Source organism: Scyliorhinus torazame, chromosome 5 (genome assembly GCF_047496885.1).
Source record: "Scyliorhinus torazame isolate Kashiwa2021f chromosome 5, sScyTor2.1, whole genome shotgun sequence".
NCBI lineage: Eukaryota > Metazoa > Chordata > Chondrichthyes > Carcharhiniformes > Scyliorhinidae > Scyliorhinus > Scyliorhinus torazame.
The window spans coordinates 295,315,249-295,338,392 of record NC_092711.1 but is presented as its reverse complement, the minus strand read 5'-3'; the positions used below and the strand labels follow the sequence as shown (position 1 = coordinate 295,338,392).

Below are 23,144 nucleotides of genomic sequence, written 5' to 3'. Positions count from 1 at the left end.
AGTTCGCCAAGCGCACAAAAAATGCGACCTTGGCAGTGCAAACCTGGCACAATGGCAGTGTACCTGCCAGCTTGCAGTGCCAACACTGCAAGAGCGCCCAGGTGGCATCAGCAGTCCTAGGGTACCACCCTGCCCTAAGTGCATGCACCTGGGAGCCTCCGATCCCCTGGAAGACCCCACGGGTTTCATTCCTTCTGGACCCCGTTTGTGGGGGCCAGTGCTGAACGGTGCTCATCTGAGATCTCCAAGGCTAAGGGAATAGATCCCAATGCCTCGGGTACCTCGGGAATCTGCACATTAAAGTGAGACTAGCTGTCTCGCTCTAATTTACAGATTTGCTAAAAAGTGATCCCGCCCAATAATGGGAAGGATTTACATCGCAACGTCTCACGAGATCGCGATCGATCTCACGAGACGCGAGCCAGGTAGATTCCGGGAGCGGAATCTCCCAGCTTCTATCGACCACGCTGCGCCGCGGCGAGCTGCTTTTCGGGCACAGTGCGGCTGATGGAAACAATATTTCAGGTCAATGACGTTTACAGTTCAGGTTTTTAAAAGAAGTAAATTTAGAGTACCCAATTACTTTTTTTCCAATTAAGGGACAATTTAGCATGGCCAATCCACCTAACCTGCACATCTTTGGGTTGTGGGGGTGAAACTCACGCAGGCACGGGGAGATTGTGGTTTTCAGTTCAGCTAAACTTGAAATGTTACCTGCTTCTCTTACCACTGATGCTACTGTGTAGGAGACAGAATACCACCCACTTGTCATGCAAATCTGATTTCACATTATTTCGAAAGCCGCCGCAAAAGCTCTTAAAGGGACAAAGTCTTCACAAAATAAGGGCAGTGTCATATACAGAGTATTTTTTTTATCTGTCTTCACAGTAGAAGGCTTCAGAAGCATTTCAAGATTAGTGGATAAAGTAGGGTGCAAAGGCAGGAAGGAACTTAACAGAATCATGATCAGCACAGAAAAAGAGTACTCGGAAAGTTAATGGGATGAAAGGCTGACAAATTCCGTGGGCCTGATGGCCAAATGCTAGGGTCTTAACAGAATTAGCCACAGAGATAAACGGATGCACTGACTGTAAACTTCCAAAATTCCCTAGATTCTGGAAAGGTCTGAGCGGATCGGAAAACCACAAATGTAACATATAGAACATAGAGCATAACAGCGCAGTACAGGCCCTTCGGCCCTCGATGTTGCGCTGACCTGTGAAACCACTCTAAAGCCCATCTACACTATTCCCTTATCATCCATATGTCTATCCAATGACCATTTGAATGCCCTTAGTGTTGGCGAGTCCACTACTGTTGCAGGCAGGGCATTCCACGCCATATCTATTCAAGAAAAGAGGAAGACATAAAATCAGTAAACAATAGGCCAGTTAGCTTCACTTTCATCATTGGGAAAGTCCTAGAATCCATTATTAAGGAGATAGTTGCAGGACATTTTGAAAATAATACAAACAAATCAGGCAGACTCAACATGGTTTTGTGAAAGGAAAATATAGTGTTTGACAAATTAAGAGTCCTATGAGACTCACAAGCGGGGTGGATAAGGAGGTACCAGAGTAAATGTCGTTTTATCTCGATTTCCAAAGGCATTCCATGAGGCGCCACATAAAAGTTTACTGCACAAGACAAGAGCTCTTGTTGTTGTTGGGGATAATACATTAGAATGGATAGAGTTTTAGCTGACTGACAGAAAACAGTCAGGAGAAATGGCTCATTTTCAGGCTGCCAAACTGTAATGAGTAGTGCCACAAAGATTAGTGCTGGGGCTTCAACTATTTCTGATTTTTTAATGACCTGGATGAAGCAACCAACTGTACAGTAGTTAATTGTTCAGATGATATAAAGGTAGGTGGTAGGAAAGCAAGTTGTGAGCAACATACAAAGAGTCTGCAAAGATATATAGATGCGTACAGCGAGTTGTCAAAAATATTGTAGATGGGGGCAAAATGTTGGAAATGGCAATTTTGGGAGCAAAAACATAATATTGTAATTTTCCAATATATTTACTTTAACATTTTGAACACAAACTATTAAAATGGTTGCTGAAAATCAGGTGTCCATTGGCATACGAGGTTCCAAACAGTAGAGTCTCTATGAAATACCTAACCAAATATGGACATTAGCAGCCATCTGGGGAATTCGCACATCCTTTTATGGATGGATCATCCACAAAAAAACTATAGCATTCCAGCCAGGTAGTCTTCCTGTTGCACAACGGACAAAAGAAACATTGAAATTGTATGTGCTTCCCTCATCCAAGCTAGACAGGGTGAATTTGAAGGTGTCAAACACACTACCCTTTTTTGGAAAAAGATCTTTGAACTTGTACAAGTCACATGGTGGGGACGCAATTTTGTTATCTGCTTTAAAAATAACAGCAAGAATATATTCTGCAGAGAGAGTTCCATCAGAAAACCATCAAAGCAGTTGCAAGCTCACTTTTCAAAGAGAACTGAGGGACTGCTGTGTGCTCTGTTTCACGGAGACCTGGTTCACTCCTGCTTCACCAGACTGTGCCCTACAACCAGAGGGCTTCTCAATCCATCGAATGTGCCGTACGGTGGCCTCAGGCAAGGCTAGGGTAGGTGTAGTCTGCCTCCTAATCAACACCTCCTGGTGCCTAGATGTAGCAACACTAGCGAGTTTCTGCTCCCCGGACCTAGAATACCTGACGGTAAAATGCCGCCCCTACTACCTTCCGCGGGACTTCAGCTCCGTTATCCTGACGGCAATTTACATCCCACTCCATGCGATCGTGAAAATCACACTAGACGAAATATTCACCACCACAAATAGCCTTGAAACGAAACATCCCGAGGCCTTGTTCCTTGTAGCTGGGGACTTCAATCAGGCCAAGCTCAAGAGCGTACTACCAAGTTACCACCAACACGTCGCCTATTCCACCAGAGGCCCAAACATCCTGGACCACTGCTATACAAATATCAAACATGCCTGTTAAGTAATGGGTTCAGAGACATTGCAATTAATTGTCTAATTTATGTTAAGTATCCATTAATTGACACTGATATGTAAAGGGGCTTCAGGTGTCCTCTGTCAGGTGATGTATAGTTAGAGTTTTGTGCAAAGCTATTGGAATGAAATAAATGGGTGTTTGTGAAAAAGGAACAGAACTTTAGACTCTTCATATCACAGCAACTAAAACGTCTAACAATTGGTAGCAGAGGATGGTTGCTGTGTAAATGTGGAAGGGTTGAAAGATACAACTTTTCCAGATCAAACCAAGGTGTGAGTGAGAAAAGAAGGGGAAAAAAGGGATATATAGATGAACCGAGGATAAAGATGGCTGGATATGACTATCCTCCTTTATTTTCTGAAAGGGAATCGTACGACCAATGGAGAAATGCAGTAGTTATGTGGACCGAGGTAACTGCTTTGGGAAAGAGAAAACAAGGTATGGTATTGTCTCTTTCTCTACCATATGGCAGTAAAATCCGAAACAAAGTGCTTTCTGAGCTGAAATTGGAAGAGTTAGACTCAGAAGAAGGTCTGAAGACTTTATTACATTATATGGATAAGATTTATAAGAAAGATGACTTGTTAGGTGCGTATGAAGCATGGTTGGATTTTGATAAGTTCCGGAAAATGGAGGATATCTCCATGGAAGACTATATAATGGAATTTGGAAGACTATATAAAAGGCTGCAGAAACACAACCTGGAATTTCCACAGTCTGTGTTGGCCTTTAAATTACTTGACTGTGCTAGAGTGAGCAACATGGATAGGCTCCTGGTTTTGACAGGAATTCAGTTTATTGATAAGGATACCTTATTCGAACAGATGACAAAAGCTTTACAAATGTTTCTGGGGAAACATTTGATTCCAATGGCTCTGATGACCCAAATAGGTCAGCCTGCAATCAGGCAGAATATGGAAGATACACTACTAACAGGATGGCGAAATCGTATGGCTACAAACAGGGCTCAAGACTATAGAAGGAGACCGAGACAAGGAAATTATGAAGACAGAAACCCAGTTAGAACCTACAATAGGAAGATGAACCCCAGAAATGCACGGGGCATGATAAATCGTTGTTTTCGATGTGACTCTCAATACCATTATGCTTTCAACTGTCCAACTCGTTATGATAGAGTGATTGAAGCGACACATGACATGGAAGAGTCAGAAGAGGAAAAAGGCAGTGACCTGAAAGAAGGCATTGTCCTATTGACAAGCAGTTTTACGCCGGTAATGAGGGTGTTGGTTGCAGAATCCTTCAACTGTGTTTTGGACAGTGGCTGCACATCTACTGTGTGTGGAATTGACTGGTTAAAATGTTACCTGGACTCTTTGAATGCTGAAAATCGTAACAAGGTTAAGGAATTTGAAAGTTCCACAAGTTTCAAGTTTGGGGATGATAATACTCTGAAGTCGCTAAAAAGAGTGGTGATCCCTTGCAATATTGCCGGAGTGAATCATTTCATTAGCACAGATGTTGTATCAAGTGAGATACCTTTAGAACATAGAACATAGAACGATACAGCGCAGTACAGGCCCTTCGGCCCACGATGTTGCACCGACATGGGAATCAAAAAAACAAAAGCCATCTAACCTACACTATGCCTTTATCATCCATATGCTTATCCAATAAACTTTTAAATGCCCTCAATGTTGGCGAGTTCACTACTGTTGCAGGTAGCGCATTCCACGGCCTCACCACTCTTTGCGTAAAGAACCTACCTCTGACCTCTGTCCTATATCTATTACCCCTCAGTTTAAGGCTATGTCCCCTCGTGCTAGCCATTTCCATCCGCGGGAGAAGGCTCTCACTGTCCACCCTATCTAACCCCCTGATCATTTTGTATGCCTCTATTAAGTCTCCTCTTAACCTTCTTCTCTCCAACGAAAACAACCTCAAGTCCATCAGCCTTTCCTCATAAGATTTTCCCTCCATACCAGGCAACATCCTGGTAAATCTCCTCTGCACCCGTTCCAAAGCTTCGACGTCCTTCCTATAATGAGGTGACCAGAACTGTACGCAATACTCCAAATGCGGCCGTACCAGAGTTCTGTACAGCTGCAACATGACCTCATGATTCCGGAACTCAATCCCTCTACCAATAAAGGCCAACACTCCATAGGCCTTCTTCACAACCCTATCAACCTGGGTGGCAACTTTCAGGGATCTTTGCTTCTGAGCAGACCATCGATGAAGAAAGTACACATGAAACTGGATATGGAACATGATAAGGCAACAGTTTTTGGAAAGACGGTGGACTTACAATTTACACAGTCGGGACACTATTGTATTCCATTACTGACAATATTTCAAAGAGAGTGGTTAAGGATGTGTTAATGGCAGTTGAAAATGGGACTTTAGTTGATAAAAAGCTTGTGGTATTAAAACTGCACAGGCAATTTGCACATCCGTCTCCTCAGAGGCTGAAAAATGTATTAAAGGATGCAGGGGTAAGGGATGACGACTATACGAAACTGATAGAACAGGTTAGTGACCGCTGTGAAGTTTGTAGGAAGTACAGAAGGACACCAGCACGACCGATAGTAACCCTACCTTTGGCCAAGGATTTTAACGACATTGTGGCCATGGACCTTAAGATCTGGGATAAAGCAAATAATATATTTATTTTGCGTTTTGTAGACTTAGCAACCAGATTTAGTCAATCAACGATTGTACGAAGTAAAGAAGAGAGTAATTCTGGATCAAATCGTGGAACAATGGATAGGGACAGGAATGGGTCCACCGGCAAAATTCCTTACGGACAATGGGGGAGAATTTGCTAATGATGAGTTTAGGGATATGTGTGCAAACATGAATATCAGAGTTATGAATACGGCTGCAGAAAGCCCATTTAGTAATGGTGTCGGTGGAAGAAATCATGCTGTCATCGATGACATGCTTCAGAAAGTTTTGGCAGATCGACCAATTTGCAGGCTAAATTCAGCTTTAGCATGGGCAGTACATGCAAAGAATTCATTGCAGATGGTTGGGGGCTATAGTCCTTATCAATTAGTGTTTGGTAGAAATCCTAAAATTCTGTCCATTTTGGATGACCAGCCTCCAGCTTGGGAGAGGACTCCAATTAGCTCTGGTTTTGCTGAACATTTAAATGCATTACATAGCAGTAGAAAAGCTTTTTTGGAAGCAGTAGTCTCTGAAAGAATTCGCAGAGCTTTAAGACATAACGTAGGGCCATCAGATTCCGTTTTTCAGCAAGGAGGCATGGTATACTATAAGAGAGACAATTCTAATGAATGGAAAGGCCCAGGGAAGATCATAGGCATAGATGGCAAAACAATTATTTTACAACATGGTAATCAAACTGTTAGGGTACATTCATCAAGGATAATGGGTACAGATTACAAATTTTCAAATTTAGACAGAGCAGACAGACATGACGAGGAACCAGAGACATCTGGTATGCATGTGTTACAGAACTATGAGGACCAATTAACTGATATAGACAGGGTTTCTGTGGAGGAACACAACACTTCTGATGAATTAGAACAGGCCATTTTTCCGAAAGGGCAACTGCCAAAAGTTGGTACAAAAGTGACATACTTGCCTGAAGGGTCTAGTCAATGGAAGGATGCAACTGTTATTAGTAGAGCAGGGAAGGCCACTGGAAAGTATAAACATTGGTTGAATGTACAGCATTCAGGGGAAGGAGTCAAGACAATGGATTGGGAAAACGAAGTTCAAAAATGGAGGGCACAGAAACGCAGTGCCAGTTCAGATAGTACATCAGATAGTGAACAGGTCCGCAGGGAAAGGTCGAGAACTATTGAAAGGACATCTCACAGCAGAAGGGAAAGATCTAGCAGTACAGAACGAGATACCAGGCAGGAAAGGGGACATAGTTTATCAAGATCTCGGAACACGAGTAAGACTACGAATACTAATAGGAGTAGAAGCCCACATGCACGTGAGATTTTGGTGGCTTCAAATAGATTAGATGAAAACGTTATCAAAGAAGCTAAACAGCAAGAATTGCATAGTTGGAGTGAATTTGGGGTATACACGGAAGTAGCGGATAGGGGACAAAGAGCTCTATCCCACAGATGGATTTGCACGGAAAAGGTTCTTCCGGATGGAACTCATAAGGCAAAGGCCAGGCTTGTGGCAAGGGGATTTGAAGAAAACTTAGAAGATCAGGATTTAAGGGTAGATTCACCTACAGCAGGAAAGGTTATTTTAAATATCTTCTTGGCTCTATTAACCACAAAGGCATGGGAATGCACATCTATAGATATAAAAGCTGCCTTTTTGCAGGGGCATCAGCTCCAGAGAGACATTTTTCTCCGTCCTCCTAAAGAAGCAGCTAACACAGAAGGGGCACTCTGGAAGTTGAACAAATGTGTATATGGATTAAATGATGCATCTAGAGTCTGGTATTTTTCGGTAAGGTCAGTTTTGTTAAAGTTAGGCTGTTGCCAGTTGAAAGCAGATCCTGCAATGCTTTACTGGCACTATAAAGGAAATCTTTCTGGCATTTTTATGATGCATGTCGCTGATTTTTTTTGTGGGGTGGGACTAGTGATTTTGAAGCTATTGTAATCTCTGGTTTGAAGAAAGAATTCAGGGTTGGAAGTCAGGCTTCCGGTGCATTTAAATATATTGGACTGGAAATTGGACAGACTAAGTTAGGGGCAACTTTACGTCTGCAATCTTATTTGGAAAGCATCAGCCCAATAGCAATTAGTCGTGGTCGGGTTTTCACAAAAAGATGCAAGGTTTCAAAGATGGAAGTTTAATTGGGCAACTGAACTGGCTAGATAGACAGACTAGACGGGACGTGAGTTTTGATGTCTTAGAGTTGAGTACAAAAATGAATGATCCCAAAGTGGAAGACATAATAAGAACAAATAAAGCGTTGGCCAAAGTAAAAATGCAGGAGTGTGTTTTGAAGTTCCCGGTTTTAGGTGACCTTAGGCACTTGAAACTCATAGTTTATAGTGATGCGTCCTACGCAAATTTATGTGATGGGGTTTTAAGCGCAGGAGGTTTTATAATTTTCCTTTTGGGGAACAATGGTAAATGTTGCCCGCTTGTGTGGAAAACAAAGAAAATAAGGAGAGTGGTAAAAAGCACTTTGGCTGCTGAGACGTTAAGCCTTGTAGAGGCGGTGGATACAAGTATGATATTGACAGAAACTTTGGGATTAGGGGATTTGGGTAATATACCTATTCATTGTCACATTGACAATAAATCCCTGTGGGAAAATGTGCACTCTACAAAAAGTGTCAATGAAAAGAGGTTACGGATAGACATCGCAAGTTTGAAGCAGATGTTGGACAGAGGGGAAATAACAAAAATTAAATGGGTCGACAGGAGCTATCAACTGTTTTACGAAAAGAGGGGCGAGTTCACAGAAACATTTGGATATTGTTCATGAAGGGTGCTTGTTTCTGTTGACTTTTTTTTTCTCGTCCAAACAAAAATAAAAGGGGGGGGAAATCAGGTGTGTTTTTGAGTTTCTTGAATTTTGTTTTCACCTAATTATTTTATTATTTTTTTCTCCAAAGAAGGGGAGACTGTTAAGTAATGGGTTAAGAGACATTGCAATTAGTTGTCTCATTTATGTTAAGTATCCATTAATTGACACTGATATGTAAAGGGGCTTCAGGTGGCCTCTGTCAGGTGATGTATATTGAGAGTTTTGTGCAAAGCTGTTGGAATGAAATAAATGTGTGTTTGTGAAAAAGGAACAGAACTTTAGACTCTTCATATCACAGCAACTAAAACGTCTAACAATGCGCACCGCTCTTATCGCCCGCCCACACTTTGGCAACTCTGACCATACATTAGAGTACATTAGATGGGTCGTTTTTTGTTCAGTGTGTGCAGGAGGGTTTCCTGACACAGTTTGTTGACAGGCCAACAAGAGGCGAGGCCACATTGGATTTGGTTTTGGGTAATGAACCAGGCCAGGTGTTGGATTTGGAGGTAGGTGAGCACTTTGGGGACAGTGACCACAATTCGGTGACGTTTACGTTAAGGATGGAAAGGGATAAGTATACACCGCAGGGCAAGAGTTATAGCTGGGGGAAGGGAAATTATGATGCCATTAGACGTGACTTGGGGGGGATAAGGTGGAGAAGTAGGCTGCAAGTTTTGGACACACTGGATAAGTGGAGCTTGTTCAAGGATCAGCTACTGCGTGTTCTTGATAAGTATGTACCGGTCAGGCAGGGAGGAAGGTGCCGAGCGAGGGAACCGTGGTTTACCAAAGAAGTGGAATCTCTTGTTAAGAGGAAGAAGGAGGCCTATGTGAAGATGAGGTGTGAAGTTTCAGTTGGGGCGATGGATAGTTACAAGGTAGCGAGGAAGGATCTAAAGAGAGAGCTAAGACGAGCAAGGAGGGGACATGAGAAGTATTTGGCAGGAAGGATCAAGGAAAACCCAAAAGCTTTCTATAGGTATGTCAGGAATAAGCGAATGACTAGGGACAGAGTAGGACCAGTCAAGGACAGGGATGGGAAGTTGTGTGTAGAGTCTGAAGAGATAGGCGAGATACTAAATGAATATTTTTCATCAGTATTCACTCAGGAAAAAGATAAGGTTGTGGAGGAGAATGCTGAGCTCCAGGTAAATAGATTAGATGGCATTGAGGTAAGTAGGGAAGAGGTGTTGGCAATTCTGGACAGGCTGAAAATAGATAAGTCCCCGGGACCTGATGGGATTTATCCTAGGATTCTCTGGGAGGCCAGGGAAGAGATTGCTGGACCATTGGCTTTGATTTTTATGTCATCATTGGATACAGGAATAGTGCCAGAGGACTGGAGGATAGCAAATGTGGTCCCTTTGTTCAAAAAGGGGAGCAGAGACAACCCCGGCAACAATAGACCGGTGAGCCTCACGTCTGTAGTGGGTAAAGTCTTGGAGGGGATTATAAGGGACAAGATTTATAATCATCTAGATAGGAATAATATGATCAGGGATAGTCAGCATGGCTTTGTGAAGGGTAGGTCATGCCTCACAAACCTTATCGAGTTCTTTGAGAAGGTGACTGAACAGGTAGACGAGGGTAGAGCAGTTGATGTGGTGTATATGGATTTCAGCAAAGCGTTTGATAAGGTTCCCCACGATAGGCTATTGCAGAAAATACGGAGGCTGGGGATTGAGGGTGATTTAGAGATGTGGATCAGAAATTGGCTAGCTGAAAGAAGACAGAGGGTGGTGGTTGATGGGAAATGTTCAGAATGGAGTTCTGTCACAAGTGGAGTACCACAAGGATCTGTTCTGGGGCCGTTGCTGTTTGTCATTTTTATCAATGACCTAGAGGAAGGCGCAGAAGGGTGGGTGAGTAAATTTGCAGACGATACTAAAGTCGGTGGTGTTGTCGATAGTGTGGAAGGAAGTAGCAGGTTACAGAGGGATATAGATAAGCTGCAGTGCTGGGCTGAGAGGTGGCAAATGGAGTTTAATGTAGAGAAGTGTGAGGTGATTCACTTTGGAAGGAAAAACAGGAATGTGGAATATGTGGCTAATGGAAAAGTTCTTGAAAGTGTGGATGAGCAGAGGGATCTAGGTGTCCATGTACATAGATCCCTGAAAGTTGCCACCCAGGTTGATAGGGTGGTGAAGAAGGCCTATGGAGTGTTGGCCTTTATTGGTAGAGGGATTGAGTTCCGGAGTCAGGAGGTCATGTTGCAGCTGTACAGAACTCTGGTACGGCCGCATTTGGAGTATTGCGTACAGTTCTGGTCACCGCATTATAGGAAGGACGTGGAGGCTTTGGAGCGGGTGCAGAGGAGATTTACCAGGATGTTGCCTGGTATGGAGGGAAAATCTTATGAGGAAAGGCTGATGGACTCGAGGTTGTTTTCGTTAGAGAGAAGGAGGTTAAGAGGAGACTTAATAGAGGCATACAAAATGATCAGAGGGTTAGATAGGGTGGACAGTGAGAGCCTTCTCCCGCGGATGGAAATGGCTAGCACGAGGGGACATAGCCTTAAACTGAGGGGTAATAGATATAGGACAGAGGTCAGGGGTAGGTTCTTTACGCAAAGAGTAGTGAGGCCGTGGAATGCCCTACCTGCTACAGTAGTGAACTCGCCAACATTAAGGGCATTTAAAAGTTTATTGGATAAACATATGGATGATAATGGTATAGTGTAGGTTAGATGGCTTTTGTTTCGGTGCAACATCGTGGGCCGAAGGGCCTGTACTGCGCTGTATTGTTCTATGTTCTATGTTCTATAAGGCTGTGCTCCTGTTACCGGCTTATAAGCAAAAACTGAAGCGGGAGAATCCGTCAAAGAAAGGCGTGCAATGTTGGTCTGAGGAATCGGATGATCTCCTATGGGACTGCTTAGAGTCAGTGGACTGGTCAGTATTTAAAAACTCTGCGACCAGCCTGAACGAGTACGCCACTACGGTAACTGACTTCATTAGTAAGTGTGTAGAAGACTGTGTGCCAAAGAAGCAGATCCACGTGTTTCCCAACCGGAAACCCTGGATGAACAGGGATATCCACTGCTTGCTGAAGTCTAGGACTGAAGCGTTCAAGTCAGACGACCCTGACCTCTACAAGAAAGCCAGATATGATCTAAAGAAATCCATCAAAGATGCCAAAAGGCAGTACCGGACCAAGCTCGAGTCCCAGGCTAGCCACACGGACCTCCGCCGTCTATGGCAAGGTCTGCAAGACATAACGGGCGACAAGATGAAGGCATGTAAAATCGTCGGCTCCAACGCACCCCTCCCTGCTCCCTGATGAGCTCAACGCATTCTATGCCCGCTTTGAGCAAGAGGTCAGCGAGAGCAAGCCCTCCACCCCAGAAGCCTTGGATGAACTTGTATCCGAGGTCACCATTACAGATGTCAGGGCAGCCTACGCGAAGGTCAACCCACGGAAAGCCACTGGCCCGGATAGGGTACCCGGAGGAGCACTCAGGTCATGCGTGGATCAGCTGGCGGGGGTATTCGCAGACATCTTCAACCTCCCTTTACAACAATCTGAGGTCCCTATCTGCTTCAAGAAGACGACCAACATCCCTGCACCAAACAAAACCCAAGCAGCGTGCCTTATATGACTATCGTCCAGTGACATCCATAATCATGAAGTGCTTCGAAAGGTTAGTCATGACACGAATCAACTCCAGCCTCCCAGATTGCCTTGATCCACTACAGTTCGGCTACCGCTGCAACAGGTCCACAGCAGACGCCATCTCCATGGCCCTGCACTCTACCCTGGAGCACCTAGATAACAAAGACACCGATGTCAGACTCCTATTTAATCGACTACAGCTCAGCCTTCAACACCGTCATTCCTGCGAAATTCATCTCCAAACTCCGTGGCCTTGGTCTTGGCTCCTCCCTCTGCGACTGGATCCTGAACTTTCTACCCCACAGGCCACAATCAGTAAAGATAGGCAACAACACCTCCTTCACGATCATCCTCAACACCGGTGCCCTACAAGGCTGTGTCCTCAGCCCCCTACTAGACTCCTATTACACCTATGACTGTGTGGCCAAATTCCCCTCCAACTCGATTTTCAAATTTGCTGATGACACCACCGTAGTGGGTCAGCTCTCAAACAATAACGAGACAGAGTACAGGAATGAGAAAGAGAATCTGATGAACTGGTGCGACGACAATAATCTCTCCCCCAATGTCAACAAAACGAAGGAGATTGTCATCGACTTCGGGAAGCGTAGTTGAGAACATGCCCCTGTCTACATCAATGGGAACGAAGTAGAAAGGGTCGAGAGCTTCAAGTTTTTAGATGTCCAGATCACCAACAACCTGGCCTGGTCCCCCCATGCCGACACTATAGTTAAGAAAGCCCAACGACTCTACTTTCTCAGAAGCCTAAGGAAATTTGGCATGTCACCTACGACTCTCACCAACTTCTACAGATGCACCACAGAAAACATTCTTTCTGGTTGTATCGCAGCTTGGTATGGATCCTGCTCTGCCTAAGACCGCAGGAAACTACAAAAAGTTGTGAATGTAGCCCAATCCATCACGCAAACCAGCCTCCCATCCATTGACTCTATCTATAATTCCCGCTGCCTCGGAAAGGCAGCCAGCATAATTAAGGACCCCTCGCACCCCAAACATACTCTCTTCCACCCTCATCCGTCAGGAAAAAGATACCAAAGTTTGAGGTCACGTACCAACCGACTCAAGAACAGCTTCTTCCCTACTGCCATCAAACTTTTGAATGGACCTACCTCGTATTAAGTTGAACTTTTCTCTACACCTTGCTATAACTGCAACATTATATTCTACAGTCTCTCCTTCCTTCCCTTTGTACGGTATACATTGTTTGTCCAGCATGCAAGAAACAATACTTTTCACTGTATACTAATACATGTGACAATAATAAATCAAATCAAGCAATCTAAGCAGCCAATGTAATAAACAGGAGTACCTTGAAGGCGGGTGGTGGGGGAGGACTCCGCCCAACTCATTCAAACTTGTGCACCTGTGAACCAACCTCCAAGAAATTTGAATACAAGACTTGCAACCTACTGAGAATCCTACGCTTTACAAGACCTTCACTTCAACTAAAGTGTCAACTCATCTAAGAAACTAAAGGCCTGTCTTAGAAGAGACTGAGACAATCATGAATTGTAATTGTACTCTTTTACCTTCATCTGTAATTAATCTTTGTGTGAGAGAGTCATTGAGTGAGACTGTTTTAAAGCTTTGGGCAAGTGTACAATAATAAATAACCTTAATTGTTTTTGAAAACTGACATAAAGCTTGTTGCGGGGATAGGATTATTTAAAGTGGGGCAACCACACTAAGAGTAAGAAAACAAAATTCCTTATATACATAACACACTGATCACAGACAGTAGCCGAAAACACAAATGCTGTCCGTAACAATTACTCAAATGGAAAAGGAGGGTGCAGAATGCTGCAAATGAAAGAGACCAGGGTGTCCTAACTTGAATCACAAAGCATTAGCGTGCAGATACAATAAATAGGAAGGCAAATAGAATGTTGGCCCTTTTTTACAAGGGGGGTGAAGTTTAAAAGTAGCGAAGTCTTGCTACAAATGTACAGGGCACTGGCAAGATCTCACTTATGGTACTATGTGTAGTTTTGGTCTCCTTACTTAAGGAGGGATATGCTTACACTAGAAGTTTGGAGAAGGTTCACTGGACTGAGACTTATGAGGAAAGGATGAGCAGGTTGGGCCTATATGCACTGGAGTTTCGGAAAATGAGGGGTGATCTTATTGAAACCTAAGATTCTGAGGGGGCTCGACAGGCTAGATGCTGAGAGGATGTTTCCCCTTGTAGGAGAATCTAGAAAAATGGGGGCACAGTTTCAAAGTAAGTAATTTCCTATTGGAAGTTAGGAGGAATTTCTTTTTAATAGAGAGTAATTTGTCTTTGGAAATCTCTTCCACAGAGAGCAATGGAGGCTGGGTCACTGAATATCTTCCAAGGCTGAGTCAGAAGATGTTTGATCTGCAAGGGTGCCAATTTTTATTTTTTAATTCATTTTTTTAAAAACTGCTTGTGGGCATTACAAGCTAGTTCAGCATTATTGTCCATTCCCAACTGCCTTTGAGAAGGTGATGTGAGCTGCCTTCTTGAACTGCTGAAGACCCTGTGGATTAACAGTACTGTTAGGGAGGGAGTTCCAGGATTTTGAACCCGCGTCAGTGAAGGAATGGTGAAATATTTCCATGTCAGGATGGTGAGTGACTTGGAGAGGACCTACCAAGTGGTGATGATCCAATATGTCTGCTCCCTTGTCCTTCTAGATGGTAGTGGTCGTAGGTTTGGAAGGTGCTGCCTCAGGAGCCTTGATGACTGTCTGCAGTGCATCTTGTAGATGATACACATGGCTGTCATTGTTTGTCGGTGTTGGAGGGAGTGAATATTTGTGAGAGGGAGTGAATATTTGTGGAAGGGGTGCCAATCAAGCGGGTTGCTTTGTCCTGGACGGTGTCAAGCATCTCAAGTGTTGTAGGAGCTGCACTCATCCAGGCAAGTGGAGAGTATTCCATTGCACTCCCGACTTGTGCCTTGCAGATGGTGGGCAGGCTTTGGGAAGTCAGGAAGCGAGTTACTTGCCACAGCATTCCTAGCCTCTGATCTGCTCTTGTAGCCATAGTATTTATATGGCTAGTCCAGTTCAGTTTATGGTCAATGGTAACCTCTAGGATGATGATAGTGTGGGATTCAGATTCTACTCGTCAGCCCAAGCCTGGATATTGTCTAGGTCTAGCTCCATTTGGACATAGACTACTTCAATGTCTGAGTCATGAATGGTGCTGAACATTGTGCTGTGCAATCATCAGCCAACATCCCCATTTCTGACCTTATGTTGAAGGGGGTCACTGATGAAGCAACTGAAGATGGTTGAAACTAGGACACTACTCTGAGGACCTCAACGGAGTGATGTTCTGGAGCGGAGATGATTGACCACCAACCACCACAACCATCTTCCTTTGTGTCAGGTGTGACTCCAACCAGCAGAGGATTTTCCCCCCCGATTCCCATTGACTCCAGTTTTGCTAATGCTCCTTGATGTCGGTCAAATATAGCCTTTGTTGCCAAGGATAGTCACTCGCACCTCACCTCTGGAATTCAGCTGTTTGTCCATGTTGGAACCAAGGGTTGGGAGGGGGGGGGGGGGGGGGGGCGCAGAAAAATTGAGATAAGGGCACACTCCTATCATCCACACTCTTTTTAAATGGTGGTGCAGGCTCAGTGGGTTAAATGACTTACCCCTGCTTATGATCTTTTGAATCCTGTACGTTTTAGAAATTATTCTTTTGACCAAAAAGCATGTCTAAAGGTTCCCAATAGTAGATTGTACAAAGTAGATTGTACAAAGTAGATTAAACAGCTGTTCCTGCAGCACTAGAGCAATCTTAAAGCTGCTCCTGTAATAAACTGTCCCTTTTTTTTCCATTTTACGGTTAGTAATGTGCTGCCCAATAATAATTTATATTAAAAACTTGAACGGGTATCCGAGGGATTTGCATGAAACCATATAAGCCACAATGAGGCCAGTTAAGTCCATTGTACTTTTGCCTTCCAAACAATAACCAAAATAAGGCGCAATTCACATTAATAAAAATCGAGGACCTGAAAGGGGAAGTGGCCTCATATTCGAACAGTACCAAAAATAAACCCATCTGGTCGATTTGTTTTTTTTTTAAAATCACGAAATACATTACAAACATTGTTTTATGCACTCGTGGTGATAATTCCCGATTGAGGATATTATTATGCATCGTTCGGAGTACCGGCGACGTGAATATCGACTTTAAAAACAGAATTAAAACACAGGCCAAGTCTTTGTATGTGTGTGTAACAAGTGCAGCTGTCAAGAGTGCAATAAAGAAGTGGGACACAAACCTTCGCATGGATTGGGGAGTTTCACCCATTCGGAATCATCGTCGCCCCAGACTGGCCCACAGAACAACAGGAGGACTGAGATCAGCCTGGCCACAGTCTGCATGGTGCGGTGATCTTTAATGTAAATCAAAACCCAACAATAAAAAGTTACAAAGATGATGCAGTGGTCTTAATGAAACGCCTGTGTAATGGAGCACAGACTGGCTCCGGGCTGAGAAATTGACACTCACCCGGTCACATGGTCACATTGTATCCATTTCCTCCTCGCACCGACCAATCCCAGCGTCCGCCGTGTCCTTCATGGAAGCCCGCACGGAGCACGCGCAGAGCCCAGCGCTGTGTTGCAGAAACTGGGGCGTGTTTGGAGAGAGAGGAAATTGAACGTGGGGAGGACAATAAATATTTTACCACAGCGCACGTTTTTGTTCCTCTTTTTAAAAAAAATACAGAGAGCCTACACCTAATACATTCTTGCATTTAGGTACTGGCACCCAGGATAGATTATCACCGATTAATTCTCATTCCATTCCCATCCCTATAACTAAAGCACTTTGTGAGCTTTCAGGGGGAATGTTTGGGGGTCTGATAGCAGAATGATAATGCTACTGGACTAATAATCCAGAGGCCTGGGCTGATACTGTACAGTCACGTGTTCTAATTCCAAGTGTAACAGCTGGGATAATTTAAATTCAATTAATTAAATAAATCTAAATGAAAAGCTACTCAACAGGATTGTTGCAAATTGATGTGGGTAGCACAGGGTTTAGCACAGTTGCTTCACAGCTCCAAGGTTCCAGGTTTGATTCCCGGCTTGGGACACTGTGCGGAGTCTGCGCGTTCTCCCCGTGTGCGCGTGGGTTTCCTCTGGGTTGTCTGGTTTCCTCCCACAGTCCAAAGATGTGCAGGTTTGATGGATTGGCCATGATAAATTGCCCTTAGTGTCCAAAAAGGTTAGTCTGGGTTACGGGGATAGGGTGGAGGCGTGGGCTGAAGTGGAGTGCCCTTTCCAAGGGCCGGTGCAGACTCGATGGACCGAATGACCTCCTTTTGCACTGTAGATTGTATGATAACTGTCTGCTTCATGAATGTTGCTTCGAGTATTTACGTGGGCTGACCTATATGCGACTCCAGACCCAAAACAACATGATTCACTCTTAACTGCTGTCTGAAATGGAAGCCACTCTGTTATATCAAACCACAACATAAAAGTCTAATCACACACCCCCTCCCCCCAATGAAGAGCACTGTGGATGTACCCACACCAGATGGGACGGCAGTAGAGCCATCAATGTTTAAAGCATGGAAACAGGCTCTTTGACCCAGCTTGTCCATGCTGCCCAGTTTCTATCACTAAGCTAGTCCCACTTGCCCGGATTTATAGAGTAGTTCAAGTAGGTGGCTTACCACCACCTTCTCAATGACAATTAAGGATGGGAAGAAAAGGGGCTGGGAGGGGCCTGGTGCCGTTGGTCGCCATACTGCGATCGGCCGGAGTTTGGGGCGCTGGGTGCCTATGGCTGTGATCAGAATGGGTGACAAGCCTCTCTGGGAGCAGATTGGAAGTGGCTTTGTACAACATTACTATCAAGTTTTTGATGCAGGCAGGAGCCAACTAGGATCATTATATATTGACGCATCATGCCTAAGTTGGGAAGGACAGCAGTTCCAAGGTAAAACAGCCATTGTGGAAAAAATAATTGGCCTTCCATTTCGTAAAATACAACACAGCATAACTGCACAAGACCACCAACCCACTCCAGATAGTTGCATCCTGAGTATGGTAGTAGGACAACTTCAGGCTGATGAAGACCCTGTTATGGGATTTCACCAGATATTTCTACTGAAAAACATCAACGACGCTTGGGTCTGCACCAATGATGTCTTCAGGCTAGCACTGCATAACTTTGGCTGAGACCTTTGCCTCAAGCACATCCTTACATCCACTCTTCTAATCTGCTATTAATCACAACAACTGGATTCCAAATATCATACACAAGCGTGTACACAACAGTAAAATCTGCAACATGCGTAGTACCTAATCACAGTTTGCTTGAATTTAGACATTTGTGCATGATGTTTGGGAAAATGTTACTTTAGCTGACATGGTCAAGTACCCCAGTGTGTGTTTTACCAGCATGCCTCAGAAGATAAGTCATACCACACTTTCTTTCTTCCTCTGTGTACCGGTCAGTTGCTATAGCAATCCAAAGAATCAAAATAAATAACAGCAACTACCTGTCCAACTTTTTGAATTGTTCATACCTTTTGTTGACTCATGATACAATAAACCATGTACTTTTCTTAAAAAAAAAGGATGGGAAGTAAATGCTGCTCTTGTCAGTCCAGGGGGTAGTACTAGCCTCAAGGATCCCCTCTCGTAGGAGTCGCTGGACCTCCGACTTGATAAAAGCCCTGTCCCGGTGTAGCGCACAAAGACCCCGAGAGACGAATAGAGTGAAGTCGATGAGGCTTTATTAAGCGTGACTGTTCCCCCGCAGCTCAGTAGTAGACTGCCTGCGGGGGAGGACTCCTGGTTCTTATACTCCGCCTTCAGGGTGGAGCTAGAGGTCAACGGCCAACCAGGACCCGGGATCTGTCAGCCAATGACATCACGGCTTCACAGTCCCACATGACCCCTAATGCATACTACCACATTCACCCCTTGTTAAAAATGAACCCGGCGGGGTGATGCTTCGCATGGTGGTAAGGGTTTACAAGGCTGGTCCTGGGAGGAAAACTTTTGCATGTTATTACAGTATGTACAAGGTTGTTTTTTTGTTGAACTATTTACAGTAATCGTCAGGAGAAAAAGACAAAATGTTCTCGTTAAAAGTCAACATATTGTAGTGTTAGATCGACGCCACGAGTCGGTCGGGCGGTCTGGTCGTCCGTGTCGATCGCCTCGGACCCGGTGGTGGTGGTGCTTGTTCCGGTGTTGTCGTCTCTGGGAGCCTTACGGTTTCAGCTTGGGCTTCACTCCTGGTCGGGCCTGGGAGGAGGACCGATCCTCCTGGGAAGGGGGCGGTCGCGGAGTGCGGCGGTGGCAGGAAGGGGGTGATTGGTGTCGGGGGGGGTGTGTGTGTTGCCAGCGGGCGCCAGATCTCGCAGGGAGACCGTGTCCTGTCGGCCGTCGGGGTACTCCACGTAAGCGTACTGCGGGTTCGCGTGAAGGAGGTGAACCCTTTCGACCAACGGGTCCGACTTGTGCGCCCGCACATGTTTTCGGAGCAAGATGGGTCCTGGGGCCGCCAGCCAGGTCGGCAGCGACGTTCCAGAGGAGGACTTCCTGGGGAAGACAAGGAGGCGCTCATGGGGCGTTTGGTTAGTGCTAGTGCACAGTAGTGACCGGATGGAGTGGAGGGCGTCCGGGAGGACCTCCTGCCACCGTGAAACCGGGAGGTCCCTGGACCATAGGGCCAGTAGGACGGTCTTCCAGACCGTGCCGTTCTCCCTCTCTACTTGCCCGTTCCCCCGGGGGTTGTAGCTGGTCGTCCTGCTCGAGGCTATACCGTTGCTGAGCAGGAACTGGCGCAGCTCGTCACTCATGAAGGAGGACCCCCTGTCGCTGTGGACGTATGCGGGGCAGCCGAACAGTGTGAATATGGTGTTCAGGGCTTTAATGACTGTGGCCGCGGTCATGTCAGGGCAGGGGATGGCGAATGGGAAGCGGGAGTACTCGTCCACCACATTAAGGAAGTATGTGTTGCGGTCGGTGGAGGGGAGGGGTCCTTTGAAATCCAGACTAAGGCGTTCAAAGGGGCGGGAAGCCTTAATCAGGTGCGCACCATCCGGCCTGAAAAAATGCGGTTTGCACTCTGCGCAGATGTGGCAGTTCCTTGTGACTGTACGGACCTCCTCCAAAGAGTATGGGAGGTTGCGGGACTTAATAAAGTGGTAGAACCGAGTGACCCCCGGGTGGCAGAGGTCCTCGTGGAGGGCTAGGAGGCGGTTAATTTGTGCGTTGGCACATGTGCCGCGGGATAGGGCATCGGACGGCTCGTTCAGCTTTCCGGGACGATACAAGATCTCGTAGTTGAAGGTGGAGAGCTCGATCCTCCACCTTAAGATCGTGTCGTTTTTGATTTTGCCCCGCTGTGCATTATCGAACATGAAGGCTACCGACCGTTGGTCCGTGAGGAGAGTGAATCTCCTGCCGGCCAGGTAATGCCTCCAATGTCGCACCGCTTCCTCTATGGCTTGGGCTTCCTTTTCCACTGAGGAGTGGCGGATTTCTGAAGCGTGGAGGGTTCGGGAGAAAAAGGCCACGGGTCTGCCCGCTTGGTTAAGGGTGGCCGCTAGAGCTACGTCGGAGGCGTCGCTCTCGACCTGGAAGGGGAGGGACTCGTCGATGGCGCGCATCGTGGCCTTTGCGATATCCGCTTTGATGCGGCTGAAGGCCTGGCAAGCCTCTGTCGACAGAGGGAAGGTCGTGGTCTGTATTAGGGGGCGGGCCTTGTCTGCATACTGGGGGACCCACTGGGCGTAGTATGAAAAGAACCCCAGGCAGCGTTTTAGGGCTTTTGAGCAGTGCGGGAGGGGAAATTCCATGAGGGAGCGCATACATTCGGGGTCGGGGCCTATTATCCCATTGCGCACTACGTAGCCCAGGATGGCTAGCCGGTTGGTGCTAAAAACGCACTTGTCCTCGTTGTACATGAGGTTCAAGGCTTTAGCGGTCTGGAGGAATTTTTGGAGGTTGGCGTCGTGGTCCTGCTGATCTTGGCCGCAGATGGTTACATTGTCGAGATACGGGAACGTGGCCCGCAACCCGTGTTGATCAACCATTCGGTCCATCTCTCGTTGGAAGACCGAGACCCAGTTTGTGACGCCAAATGGGACCCTTAGGAAATGGTATAATCGCCCGTCTGCCTCGAAGGCTGTGTACTTGCGGTCACTTGGGCGGATGGGGAGCTGATGGTAGGCGGACTTGAGGTCCACGGTGGAGAAGACCTTATATTGGGCAATCCGATTGACCATGTCGGATATGCGGGGGAGAGGGTACGCGTCTAGTTGTGTGTACCTGTTGATGGTCTGGCTATAGTCTATGACCATCCTTTGCTTCTCCCCTGTCTTTACTACTACCACCTGTGCTCTCCAGGGACTATTGCTGGCCTGGATTATGCCTTCCTTCAGTAGCCGCTGGACTTCGGACCGAATGAAGGTCCGGTCCTGGGCGCTGTACCGTCTGCTCCTAGTGGCGACGGGTTTGCAATCCGGGGTGAGGTTTGCAAACAAGGATGGGGGCTGAACCTTGAGGGTTGCGAGGCCGCAGATAGTGAGTGGGGGTATTGGGCCGCCGAATTTGAAGGTTAGGCTCTGTAGATTGCACTGGAAATCTAATCCCAGTAATGTGGGGGCGCAGAGTTGGGGAAGGACGTAGAGCCTGTAGTTTTTGAACTCCCTCCCTTGCACCGTTAGGGTAACTATGCAGAAGCCTTTGATCTGTACGGAGTGGGACCCTGCAGCTAGGGAAATCTTTTGTGCGCTGGGACGGATGGTCAAAGAACAGCGTCTTACCGTGTCGGGGTGGATAAAGCTCTCCGTGCTCCCGGAGTCGACCAGGCATGGTGTCTCGTGCCCGTTTATCAGCACCGTTGTCGTCGTTGTCTGGAGCTTCCGGGGCCGTGCTTGGTCCAGCGTCATTGAAGCCAGCCGTGGTTGTAATGGTTGAGCGTCTTCTTCGAACCCCGTGGAGCCGTCGACACTGGGGTCCGTCGTTGTTGCCGTCCAAGATGGCGTCGGGGGTGAACAAAATGGCCGCCCCCATGCGTCGTACAGGTCTGGGGTGGTCCAAGATGGCGGCGCCCCTCCTCCCCTCGTGGTGGCCGGGACCCAAAATGGCGGCGCCTACGGGTCGCACATGGGGCGCTGGGGGGGTTGGGGAGCGTTAGGAACACGCAGGACTCCCTCTTCTCTGGGGACAGCGGTGGCCGGGACCCAAAGTGGTAGTACCGGCGGGTCATACATGGGGCGCGGGGGGGGGGGGGCGTTGGGGAGCGTAAAAGGCGTGCAGGGCTCCCTGTTCTCCGGGGAGAGCGGTGGTCGGGACCCAAGGTGGTTGCGCCTGCGGGTCGTACATGGGGCGCTGGGGGGGTTGGGGAGCGTAAAAGGCGTGCAGGGCTCCCTGTTCTCCTGGGACCGCAGCGACCTCCCGGGACCGGCACACAGCCGCGAAATGGCCCTTTTTCCCGCAGCTCTTACAGATCCCTGCGCGGGCCGGGCAGCGCTGCCGGGGGTGTTTCGCCTGGCCGCAGAAATTGCAGCGGGCTCCCCCGGTGCGACTTGGCGTTTGAACCGCGCAAGCCTGTGGGGTGTCCGGGGGGGGGGGGGGTTTGTCGCGACGGGTGCGTACGGAGCCCAATGGGCTGCCACACGGTCAGGGCCGTAGGCGCGGGTGTTTCGCGCAGCCACGTCGAGGGAGGCTGCTAGGGCCCGTGCCTCTGAGAGTCCTAGCGACTCTTTTTCTAAAAGTCTTTGGCGGATTTGGGAGGAGTTCATACCTGCCACAAAAGCATCGCGCATTAACATGTCCGTGTGTTCATTTGCGTTCACCGGCGGGCAGCTGCAGGCCCGTCCCAAAATTAGTAGCGCGGCGTAGAATTCATCTATCGATTCTCCGGGACTTTGCCGTCTCGTTGCGAGTTGATAGCGAGCGTAGATGTGGTTTACTGGGCGAACATAGAGACTTTTTAGTGCTGCGAACGCCGTCTGGAAATCCTCTGCGTCTTTGATGAGAGAGAAAATCTCCGTGCTTAACCTCGAGTGCAGGACCTGTAGTTTTTGGTCTTCTGTGACCCGGCCGGGGGCCG

General features: G+C 46.8%; 1 protein-coding gene and 1 pseudogene across 4 annotated transcripts in view; one reads left to right on the top strand and one right to left on the bottom strand.

Annotated features, from left to right (window-relative positions):
* The window catches only part of cnpy3 (canopy FGF signaling regulator 3), a 36,936-nt gene extending 20,294 nt beyond the window's left edge, over nt 1-16,642 (bottom strand). For 2 of the 4 annotated variants that reach the window (XM_072505781.1, XM_072505783.1), the window contains exons 1-2: nt 16,566-16,642; nt 16,336-16,449 (exon numbers count right to left, since the gene is read on the bottom strand). In XM_072505781.1, the coding sequence (XP_072361882.1) occupies nt 16,336-16,438 (103 nt within the window). In that variant the 5' untranslated portion in view covers nt 16,439-16,449; nt 16,566-16,642. The other 2 variants (XM_072505780.1, XM_072505782.1) reach the window with 2 other exon arrangements.
* Nucleotides 16,643-17,783: 1,141 nt separating this feature from the next.
* LOC140421227 (nuclear transport factor 2 pseudogene) lies at nt 17,784-18,647 on the top strand (annotated as a pseudogene).
* The last annotated feature ends 4,497 nt before the right edge of the window (nt 18,648-23,144 follow it).